The sequence below is a fragment of the Mytilus edulis genome, chromosome 6, assembly GCF_963676685.1.
Source record: "Mytilus edulis chromosome 6, xbMytEdul2.2, whole genome shotgun sequence".
NCBI lineage: Eukaryota > Metazoa > Mollusca > Bivalvia > Mytilida > Mytilidae > Mytilus > Mytilus edulis.
This window is the reverse complement of record NC_092349.1, coordinates 93481334-93494115: the sequence shown is the minus strand read 5'-3', so window position 1 is coordinate 93494115 and position 12782 is coordinate 93481334. Positions and strand designations below refer to the sequence as shown.

The window sequence follows — 12782 nt, the reverse complement described above, 5'->3', positions numbered from 1 at the left end:
GACCATCTCTACTTGAACAGGACTGGCTTGTTTTATGATATACTTACCATTTTGACCATCTCTACTTTGACAGGACTGACTTGTTTTATGATTTACTTACCATTTTGACCATCTCCACTTTAACAGGACTGGCTTGTTTTATGATATACTTACCATTTTGACCATCTCTACTTTGAAAGGACTGGCTTGTTTTATGATTTACTTACCATTTTGACCATCTCTACTTTAACAGGACTGGCTTGTTTTATGATTTACTTACCATTTTGACCATCTCCACTTTAACAGGACTGACTTGTTTTACGATTTACTTACCATTTTGACCATCTCCACTTTAACAGGACTGGCTTGTTTTATGATATACTTACCATTTTGACCATCTCTACTTTGACAGGACTGACTTGTTTTATGATTTACTTACCATTTTGACCATCTCTACTTTAACATGACTGGCTTGTTTTATGATTTACTTACCATTTTGACCATCTCTACTTTGACAGGACTGGCTTGTTTTATGATTTACTTACCATTTTGACCATCTCTACTTTAACAGGACTGGCTTGTTTTATGATATACCTACCATTTTGACCATCTCTACTTTAACAGGACTGGCTTGTTTTATGATTTACTTACCATTTTGACCATCTCTACTTTAACATGACTGGCTTGTTTTATGATTTACTTACCATTTTGACCATCTCCACTTTAACAGGACTGGCTTGTTTTATGATATACTTACCATTTTGACCATCTCCACTTTGACAGGACTGGCTTGTTTTACAAGTGATTTACTTACCATTTTGACCATTTCCACTTTAACAGGACTGGCTTGTTTTATGATTTACTTACCATTTTGACCATCTCTACCTTAACAGGACTGACTTGTTTTATGATTTACTTACCATTTTGACCATCTCTACCTTAACAGGACTGGCTTGTTTTAGAAGTGATTTACTTACCATTTTGACCATCTCTACCTTAACAGGACTGGCTAGTTTTAGAAGTGATTTACTTACCATTTTGACCATCTCTACCTTAACAGGACTGGCTAGTTTTAGAAGTGATTTACTTACCATTTTGACCATCTCCACTTTAACAGGACTGGCTTATTTTAGAAGTGATTAACTTACCATTATGACCATTTCCACTTTAACAGGACTGGTTTGTTTTATGATTTACTTACCATTTTGGCCATCTCCACTTTAACATGACTGGCTTGTTTTATGATTTACTTACCATTTTGACCATCTCCACTTTAACAGGACTGGCTTGTTTTATGATATACTTACCATTTTGACCATCTCTACTTTAACAGGACTGGCTTGTTTTATGATTTACTTACCATTTTGACCATCTCCACTTTAACAGGACTGGCTTGTTTTATGATATACTTACCATTTTGACCATTTCCACTTTAACAGGACTGGCTTGTTTTATGATTTACTTACCATTTTGACCATCTCTACTTTAACAGGACTGGCTTGTTTTATGATTTACTTACCATTTTGACCATCTCCACTTTAACATGACTGGCTTGTTTTATGATTTACTTACCATTTTGACCATCTCTACCTTAACAGGACTGACTTGTTTTATGATTTACTTACCATTTTGACCATCTCTACCTTAACAGGACTGGCTTGTTTTAGAAGTGATTTACTTACCATTTTGACCATCTCTACCTTAACAGGACTGGCTAGTTTTAGAAGTGATTTACTTACCATTTTGACCATCTCCACTTTAACAGGACTGGCTTGTTTTATGATTTACTTACCATTTTGACCATTTCCACTTTAACAGGACTGGCTTATTTTAGAAGTGATTAACTTACCATTATGACCATTTCCACTTTAACAGGACTGGTTTGTTTTATGATTTACTTACCATTTTGGCCATCTCCACTTTAACATGACTGGCTTGTTTTATGATTTACTTACCATTTTGACCATCTCCACTTTAACAGGACTGGCTTGTTTTATGATTTACTTACCATTTTGACCATCTCTACTTTAACAGGACAGGCTTTTTTTATGATATACCATTTTGACCATCTCCACTTTAACATGACTGGCTTGTTTTATGATTTACTTACCATTTTGACCATCTCTACTTTGACAGGACTGGCTTGTTTTATGATTTACTTACCATTTTGACCATCTCTACTTTAACAGGACTGGCTTGTTTTAGAAGTGATTTACTTACCATTTTGACCATCTCCACTTTAACATGACTGGCTTGTTTTATGATTTACTTACCATTTTGACCATCTCCACTTTGACAGGACTGGCTTGTTTTATGATTTACTTACCATTTTGACCATCTCCACTTTAACAGGACTGGCTTGTTTTATGATATACTTACCATTTTGACCATTTCCACTTTAACAGGACTGGCTTGTTTTATGATTTACTTACCATTTTGACCATCTCTACTTTAACAGGACTGGCTTGTTTTATGATTTACTTACCATTTTGACCATCTCCACTTTAACATGACTGGCTTGTTTTATGATTTACTTACCATTTTGACCATCTCCACTTTAACAGGACTGGCTTTTATTATGATTTACTTACCATTTTGACCATCTCTACTTTAACAGGACTGGCTTGTTTTATGATTTACTTACCATTTTGACCATCTCCACTTTAACATGACTGGCTTGTTTTATGATTTACTTACCATTTTGACCATCTCCACTTTAACAGGACTGGCTTGTTTTATGATTTACTTACCATTTTGACCATCTCCACTTTAACAGGACTGGCTTGTTTTATGATTAACTTACCATTTTGACCATCTCTACTTTGAAAGGACTGGCTTGTTTTATGATTTACTTACCATTTTGACCATCTCTACTTTGAAAGGACTGACTTGTTTTATGATTTACTTACCATTTTGACCATCTCTACTTTAACAGGACTGGCTTGTTTTATGATTTACTTACCATTTTGACCATCTCCACTTTAACAGGACTGGCTTGTTTTATGATTAACTTACCATTATGACCATCTCTACTTTAACAGGACTGGCTTGTTTTATGATTTACTTACCATTTTGACCATCTCCACTTTAACAGGACTGGCTTGTTTTATGATTAACTTACCATTATGACCATCTCTACTTTAACAGGACTGGCTTGGTTTATGATTTACCTACCATTTTGACCATCTCTACTTTAACAGGACTGACTTGTTTTATGATTTACTTACCATTTTGACCATCTCCACTTTAACAGGACTGGCTTGTTTTATGATATACCTACCATTTTGACCATCTCTACTTTGACAGGACTGGCTTGTTTTATGATTTACTTACCATTTTGACCATCTCCACTTTAACAGGACTGGCTTGTTTTATGATATACTTACCATTTTGACCATCTCTACTTTGACAGGACTGGCTTGTTTTATGATTTACTTACCATTTTGACCATCTCCACTTTAACAGGACTGGCTTGTTTTATGATTTACTTACCATTTTGACCATCTCTACTTTGACAGGACTGGCTTGTTTTATGATTTACTTACCATTTTGACCATCTCCACTTTAACAGGACTGGCTTGTTTTATGATATACTTACCATTTTGACCATCTCTACTTTGAAAGGACTGGCTTGTTTTATGATTTACTTACCATTTTGACCATCTCTACTTGAACAGGACTGGCTTGTTTTATGATATACTTACCATTTTGACCATCTCTACTTTGACAGGACTGACTTGTTTTATGATTTACTTACCATTTTGACCATCTCCACTTTAACAGGACTGGCTTGTTTTATGATATACTTACCATTTTGACCATCTCTACTTTGAAAGGACTGGCTTGTTTTATGATTTACTTACCATTTTGACCATCTCTACTTTAACAGGACTGGCTTGTTTTATGATTTACTTACCATTTTGACCATCTCCACTTTAACAGGACTGACTTGTTTTACGATTTACTTACCATTTTGACCATCTCCACTTTAACAGGACTGGCTTGTTTTATGATATACTTACCATTTTGACCATCTCTACTTTGACAGGACTGACTTGTTTTATGATTTACTTACCATTTTGACCATCTCTACTTTAACAGGACTGACTTGTTTTATGATTTACTTACCATTTTGACCATCTCTACTTTGACAGGACTGACTTGTTTTATGATTTACTTACCATTTTGACCATCTCTACTTTAACAGGACTGGCTTGTTTTATGATTTACTTACCATTTTGACCATCTCTACTTTGACAGGACTGGCTTGTTTTATGATTTACTTACCATTTTGACCATCTCCACTTTAACAGGACTGGCTTTTTTTATGATTTACTTACCATTTTGACCATCTCTACTTTAACAGGACTGGCTTGTTTTATGATATACTTACCATTTTGACCATCTCCACTTTAACAGGACTGACTTGTTTTATGATTTACTTACCATTTTGACCATCTCCACTTTAACAGGACTGGCTTGTTTTATGATATACTTACCATTTTGACCATCTCTACTTTGACAGGACTGACTTGTTTTATGATTTACTTACCATTTTGACCATCTCTACTTTAACAGGACTGACTTGTTTTATGATTTACTTACCATTTTGACCATCTCTACTTTGACAGGACTGACTTGTTTTATGATTTACTTACCATTTTGACCATCTCTACTTTAACAGGACTGGCTTGTTTTATGATTTACTTACCATTTTGACCATCTCTACTTTGACAGGACTGGCTTGTTTTATGATTTACTTACCATTTTGACCATCTCCACTTTAACAGGACTGGCTTTTTTTATGATTTACTTACCATTTTGACCATCTCTACTTTAACAGGACTGGCTTGTTTTATGATATACTTACCATTTTGACCATCTCTACTTTGACAGGACTGACTTGTTTTATGATTTACTTACCATTTTGACCATCTCTACTTTGACAGGACTGGCTTGTTTTATGATATACTTACCATTTTGACCATCTCTACTTTGACAGGACTGGCTTGTTTTATGATTTACTTACCATTTTGACCATCTCTACTTTGACAGGACTGACTTGTTTTATGATTTACTTACCATTTTGACCATCTCTACTTTAACAGGACTGGCTTGTTTTATGATTTACTTACCATTTTGACCATCTCTACTTTGACAGGACTGGCTTGTTTTATGATTTACTTACCATTTTGACCATCTCTACTTTAACAGGACTGGCTTGTTTTATGATATACCTACCATTTTGACCATCTCTACTTTAACAGGACTGGCTTGTTTTATGATTTACTTACCATTTTGACCATCTCTACTTTAACAGGACTGGCTTGTTTTATGATATACCTACAATTTTGACCATCTCTACTTTGACAGGACTGACTTGTTTTATGATTTACTTACCATTTTGACCATCTCTACTTTGACAGGACTGACTTGTTTTATGATTTACTTACCATGTTGACCATCTCTACTTTGACAGGACTGACTTGTTTTATGATTTACTTAGCATTTTGACCATCTCTACTTTAACAGGACTGGCTTGTTTTATGATTTACTTACCATGTTGACCATCTCCACTTTAACAGGACTGGCTTGTTTTATGATTTACTTACCATTTTGACCATCTCTACTTTAACAGGACTGGCTTGTTTTATGATTTACTTACCATTTTGACCATCTCTACTTTAACAGGACTGGCTTGTTTTATGATTTACTTACCATTTTGACCATCTCCACTTCAACAGGACTGGCTTGTTTTATGATATACCTATCATTTTGACCATCTCTACTTTGACAGGACTGGCTTGTTTTATGATTTACTTACCATTTTGACCATCTCTACTTTGACAGGACTGGCTTGTTTTATGATTTACTTACCATTTTGACCATCTCTACTTTAACAGGACTGGCTTGTTTTTGTAGTGAGGGAACAGGATCTAAGTGTGGCATCTCAATGTCAGACAACTTCCTCTTCTGTTCAATAACAGGCGGCACAGGGGAGATAACTTCATATCTTGGCTGACTTTTAGGTTGTGAGATCACTGATGGTTTGGTGGGAAACGTGAAAGGATTTATCATTCCTTGTGATGTTTTATTTATTTCTGTTGCCATGGTTTCACCAAAAGAGTGTGATTGGATTTGTGAGAATGGTAAATGAGTATGATTTCCAGCATGTGTAGTCAGATTTCCTGGATGTGTAGTCAGATTTCCCGGATATGTAGTCAGATTAACGCCATGAGTAGCTGGATTACCGCCATGTGTAGCTTGATTACCAGCATGTGTAGTTAGACTGGTCATTTGACTGGCAGAGAATGTTTGAATGCTTCCATCTGTTGACCTTGGTATTGGAATTTTAACAAGTTCCACCACAGGTTGTCTAATTGGTCCAGCATTCTCAGGTATATGTATATTCTGTAGTGTATTTCTAGCTTGTGCCTGAGGAAATATATATTTTAACATTTATTATTCACCAAACAGAGTTTTTATTTTCATAGAGTATTTTTGGCTTTAATTGTGCCTGAGGAAAGAAATATTAACATTTATTATTCTCCAAACACACAAAACTTAGTACATCTAATTTATATTCTGTAATGTATTTTGACCTGTCCCTGAGGAAATAGATATATTTTACATTTATTATTAAAAAAGTGTGTATATTCTGTAGTGTATTTCTGGCTTGTCCCTGAGGAAATAAATATTTTAACATTTATTATTCTCAAAACACATGAAACTTAGTACATCTATATTCTGTAATGTATTTTGACCTGTCCCTGAGGAAATAGATATATTTTACATTTATTATTCCACAAAGTGTGTATATTCGGTAGTGTATTTCTGGGTTGTGCCTGAATAAATATATATTAACATTTATTATTCACCACACAAAGTGAGCATATTCTGTAGTGTATTTCTGGCTTGTGCCCGAGTGTATCTCTGGCTTGTTGGTGAGGAAATAGATATCAACATTTATTATGCACCAAATAAGGTTGATATTTAGGTTTCTCTTAATGAAGAATTTGTGTAAGAGTGTCCATGTTAATATTGGTTCGTACTCACCTGTGCGAAGTCTTTATGTCGATGTTGAGGTTTGGGTGAAGGGATACGTCTTGTTGTTGTCCCTGCTGATGTCATGACCTGTGGCTGAAGCAAGGCTGTAGTCATCTGAGCTGTCTGTGGTAGAGACGTGGGATGAACTATAGAGGGAGTGGTAGAATGATACATCTGTCCTCCAGTCTGTCGTGGTGCACCACCTGGGGGAGACATTTGCTGCTGCATACCACCAGATGGAGACATTTGTCTTGTCATACCACCAGATGGCACCATCTGTCTTGGTACTAAACCTGGGGGTGACACTAGTCTGGGTCCTGAAGGTGACACTTTAACAAACTGTGACATTTGATGATGGTCACCATGTGTATCTACCATTAAACCATGTGGTTGAAATACAGAACCAGGATTAGGTTGTCTGCCCTTGGCTTGATGATCACCATGTGTATCTACCATTAAACCATGTGTTACATTACCAGGTTGTCTGCCCTTAGCTTGATGATCACCATGTGTATCTACCATTAAACCATGTGTTACAGTACCAGGTTGTCTGCCCTTGGCTTGATTAGCTAACATAGTACTAATGAACTGTTTAGATGACCTCTCTGGTTTATGTATCATTTCTTTGGTCTGAAACAAAATATATTGAGTTATAATTGGTAAACACAAGTTTAACTGTTCTTATTGCTGTTTATAGTTACATTAAATGTTACAGCTATAGTTTGTTATGTATTAAAGAATTGAATGCTTCTTTTTGTGACTTTATTTGGGTGTAAAAGCGTTCGCCGAAGTACATTTTGTATGAAGCGCGGAAGCGCTTCATTCTAACAAGAGTGCACACACTGAAATGTCTCGCCTTCTTTACTAATCATTGATATTATGTTGATAGTCCTAAGTATAAAGCTTGATTACAACTGTCACATAAACTTAACATTAACCAATATAGCTAAACAAAGACCAATGAACCATGAAAATGAGGTCATGGTCAGATGAACCATGCCAGGCAGACATGTACAGCTAACAAAGCTTCCATACAACAAATATAGTTGACCTATTACTTATAGTTTAAGAAAAATAGACCAAAACCCAAAAACTTAACACTGTGCAATGAACCGTGTAATTGAGGTCATGGTCAAATAAAACCTGCGGGACTGACATATACATCATAATATATTTCCATACACCAAATATAGTTGACCTTTGGCATATAATATTACCGTAGATAAAAAGACCAAAACTTAAAAACTTAACTTTGACCACTGAACCATGAAAATGAGGTCAAGGTCAGATGGCATCTGCCCGCTAGACATGTACACCTTACAACCATTCCACACAACAAATATAGTAGACCTATTGCATAAAGTATGAGAAAAACAGACCAAAACACAAAAACTTAACTATAACCACTGAACCATGAAAATGAGGTCAAGGTCAGATGACACCTGCCAGTTGGACATGTACACCTTCCAGTCCTTCCTTACACCAAATATACTAGCCCTATTACTTATAGTATCTGAGATATGGACTTGACCACCAAAACTTAACCTTGTTCACTGATCCATGAAAGAGGTCGAGGTCAAGTGAAAACTGTCTGACGGGCATGAGGACCTTGCAAGGTACGCACATACCAAATATAGTTATCCTATTACTTATAATAAGAGAGAATTCAACATTACAAAAATTTTGAACTTTTTTTTCAAGTGGTCACTGAACCATGAAAATGAGGTTAAGGACATTGGACATGTGACTGACGGAAACTTTGTAACATGAGGCATCTATATGCAAAGTATGAAGAAACCAGGTCTTTCACCTTCTAAAATATAACGCTTTTAAGAAGTTAGCTAACGCCACCGCTGCCGTAGCCGCCGTAGCCGCCTTAGCCGCCGCCTGATCACTATCCCTATGTCGAGCTTTCTGCAACAAAAGTTGCAGGCTCGACAAAAATGCGCACGGTCAATGCTTTTACAACCCTATGAAGTTACAAAAAGAAGCATTCAATACTTTTAACTACATTTTTTAGCTATGATCATGAAAACATGTAAATTTTTTATTTAATTCACCTCTGCACTTTATTGTGGGACCAAGTGTTATCGTGAATGATAAGTTTTATTGACTGGTGCAATTGCTTAAGGAATAACATGTGATGTGCAGTTAGCCAATCAGAATACAGTATTACAATGAAACATACATCCAATGTAATTATTAGTACATAACAGAGAAGTGCAAAGGATAGCTTTAAACACACACACACACACACACACATACACTTTGTCATGTCGTCACAGAATCATCTGTACAAATCCCACTTAGCTTTAGTGTTTTGTTGTCAGGTGTTTGTCTGGTTTTAGTTTAGTCAGTGTGCTGTGTTTTGTTATCATGTGTTTGTCTGGTCTTTGTTTAGTTACTGTTCCTATTTTTCTTTAGTGTTCTGTGTTTTGTTGTCATGTGTTTGTCTGGTTTAAGTTTGGTCAGTGTTCTTATTTTTCTTCAGTGTTCTGTTGTCAGGTGTTTGTCTGGCTTTGGTTTGGTCTGTTCCTATTGTTCTCTAGTGTTCTGTGTTTTGTTGTCAGGTGTCTGTCTGGTTTAAGTTTAGTCAGCGTTCTTATTGTTCTTTTGTGAAAATTGAAAATTACCTTCATTTAGTCACAGGAAACTACATATCTAAATTTAAAAAGATTTTATCAAAACATTTTCATGTTAATGAACAGACACTTTTTGGAAGTCGCCTGCCAGACATACCCAAATCAATAACCAGTTTTTCGAAAATCATGTTAAAAATGACAAATAATGATAAAATTTGTAATTGAAGGGCAATAACACCAGTAAGAAGTTGCCTGTCAGTTTTGACATCACTGAACAGTTGGTAGAGTTCTAAACATAACGAACATGTTTGCCCTTGTCAAAAATTCTGTGTTTAGTGCAGTTTTCAACATAAAAGACAAAACTTCCATTTTACACTTATGTTCTATCTTTTGCCATGTTGCCAATCTTGGCTTGCAGGTGTGGTCATTAGATTTTTCTTCTTCATAGAAATGACTATGTGAGTTGTAGAGTTCACCTATTTTTAGTGCATAGCATAAGGGAGCAGAAAGATTCACACTGTGGTCAATACCATACCTGTGATAAGATCAAAATCCATGCAATACAGAATAATTAATATAAAACTGTAAAAGCATTGTGAGTAAGGTAACAATAGATATATTGTGGGAGTCTAACAAATTACCAACAAACTATTAATATATTTCAGCAGGATTGAAAGCATCCCTAGTTAACCCTTACCACTCATGCAAAAGAAAGACCTAAATTGTCATAGAGTAAGGAATGCTATAGGAAAGCAGCTGTCTCTCTACATCTAAACTTATGCACCATGCACAAGCAGTTTGCATATTCTAATTTAATACAATAATTCAAAAATTAATAAAAAGAACCTCATAGAACTTCAAAAAATATATTTTCATATACCCATGCACATACCATGCTTACCTAAAAATAATCACAAAGAGTTTAATGACTTAACAGAATGGGAGATATTATTAAATACACCTTATCACTATTTAGTCCAATCAGTGAAAAACAGTCATTTATACAACTTCCTGTTTGGGTCAGGCCGCCGAAAATAGAGGTCATCAGGAGTGAGCTGAGGGAGGAAAAACTTTAGAAAGCGATCATTGAAAAACTTTAATAGAATATGATCCACTTTTTCGAAATTAAAATTGAAGTAAAAAAATATTTTGTTTGAAGTATTTACAGTAGTTTAAACAGGTCTCATTAAAAAGAAGCATGCATGGTGAATTGTTTAAACAGGGTCCGGATAGCTTCAACTGGATGAAAAAGTTGTGTAATTTTAGAACTTATCCGGAATTGAATAAATAGCGATTTGGTGTATTTTTACTTGACTTGAGAAACTCAAAATTAGATGATTGATTGATTTGTTGACATTTGCATCACACTTCAATTTATGATAATGGCCAGGTTTTATTGATGAAGGCAACCAGAGTGCCATAAGTGTACCAAGTCATTTGACCAAGATTTAAACACAGTGTAGCAGCATGATGGGAGCCACTAATGGTATAACAGGACCTGTTTACACTTCATGCACATCTAACACTTTTTGGTGGTGTTCCAATGGTTCTTTAGTGAATTCAGTGTTCTCTGTTTTGTTGTCAGTTGTTTGTATGCGTTTAGTTCAGACTGTGTTCCTATTGTTCTTAAGTGTTCTGTTTTGTTGTCAGTTGTTTGTATGCCTTTAGTTTATATTAAGTCTGTGTTTCTATTGTATATTGTTTGTCCGCCTTCAGTTTGATATGTGTTCCTATTGTTCTCTGGTGTTTCGTTGTCAGTTGTTTGTCTGAATTTAGTTTAGACCTTGTTTCTATTGTTCTTTAGTGTTCTGTGTTTTGTTGTCAGTTGTTTGTCTGCATTAAGTTTATACTGTGTTTTATTGTTCTTTAGTGTTCTGTGTTTTGTTGTCAGTTGATTGACTGGCTTAAGTTTATACTGTGTTCTATTGTTCTTTAGTGTTCTGTGTTTTGTTGTCAGTTGATTGACTGGCTTAAGTTTATACTGTGTTCTATTGTTCTTTAGTGTTCTGTGTTTTGTTGTCAGTTGATTGTCTGCATTAAGTTTATACTGTGTTCTATTGTTCTTTAGTGTTCTGTGTTTTGTTGTCAGTTGTTTGTCTGCATTAAGTTTATACTGTGTTCTATTGGTCTTTAGTGTTCTGTGTTTTGTTGTCAGTTGTTTGTCTGCATCAAGTTTATACTGTGTTCTATTGTTCTTTAGTGTTCTGTGTTTTGTTGTCAGTTGATTGACTGGCTTAAGTTTATACTGTGTTCTATTGTTATTTAGTGTTCTGTGTTTTGTTGTCAGTTGTTTGTCTGCATTAAGTTTATACTGTGTTCTATTGTTCTTTAGTGTTCTGTGTTTTGTTGTCAGTTGTTTGTCTGCATTAAGGTTATACTGTGTTCTATTGTTCTTTAGTGTTCTGTGTTTTGTTGTCAGTTGTTTGTCTGCATCAAGTTTATACTGTGTTCTATTGTTCTTTAGTGTTCTGTGTTTTGTTGTCAGTTGTTTGTCTGCATTAAGTTTATACTGTGTTCTATTGGTCTTTAGTGTTCTGTGTTTTGTTGTCATGTGTTTGTCTGCATTAAGTTTATACTGTGTTCTATTGTTCTTTAGTGTTCTGTGTTTTGTTGTCAGTTGTTTGTCTGCATCAAGTTTATACTGTGTTCTATTGTTCTTTAGTGTTCTGTGTTTTGTTGTCAGTTGTTTGTCTGCATCAAGTTTATACTGTGTTCTATTGTTCTTTAGTGTTCTGTGTTTTGTTGTCAGTTGTTTGTCTGCATCAAGTTTATACTGTGTTCTATTGTTCTTTAGTGTTCTGTGTTTTGTTGTCATGTGTTTGTCTGCATCAAGTTTATACTGTGTTCTATTGTTCTTTAGTGTTCTGTGTTTTGTTGTCAGTTGTTTGTCTGCATTAAGTTTATACTGTGTTCTATTGGTCTTTAGTGTTCTGTGTTTTGTTGTCAGTTGTTTGTCTGCATTAAGTTTATACTGTGTTCTATTGTTCTTTAGTGTTCTGTGTTTTGTTGTCAGTTGTTTGTCTGCATTAAGTTTATACTGTGTTCTATTGGTCTTTAGTGTTCTGTGTTTTGTTGTCAGTTGTTTGTCTGCATTAAGTTTATACTGTGTTCTATTGTTCTTTAGTGTTCTGTGTTTTGTTGTCAGTTGTTTGTCTGCATTAAGTTTATACTGTG

The 12782-nt window shown here is 35.1% G+C and overlaps 1 protein-coding gene across 2 annotated transcripts in view; it reads right to left on the bottom strand.

Annotated features, from left to right (window-relative positions):
• LOC139528920 (uncharacterized) overlaps nucleotides 1-12782 on the bottom strand; it is a 47828-nt gene that overhangs the window by 24814 nt on the left and 10232 nt on the right. For both annotated transcript variants that reach the window (XM_071325157.1, XM_071325158.1), the window contains 2 exons: nucleotides 7036-7656; nucleotides 5857-6414 (listed from right to left, as the gene is read on the bottom strand). In XM_071325157.1, coding sequence (XP_071181258.1) covers nucleotides 5857-6414; nucleotides 7036-7656 — 1179 coding nt within the window. The remainder of the gene's footprint in view (nucleotides 1-5856; nucleotides 6415-7035; nucleotides 7657-12782) is intronic.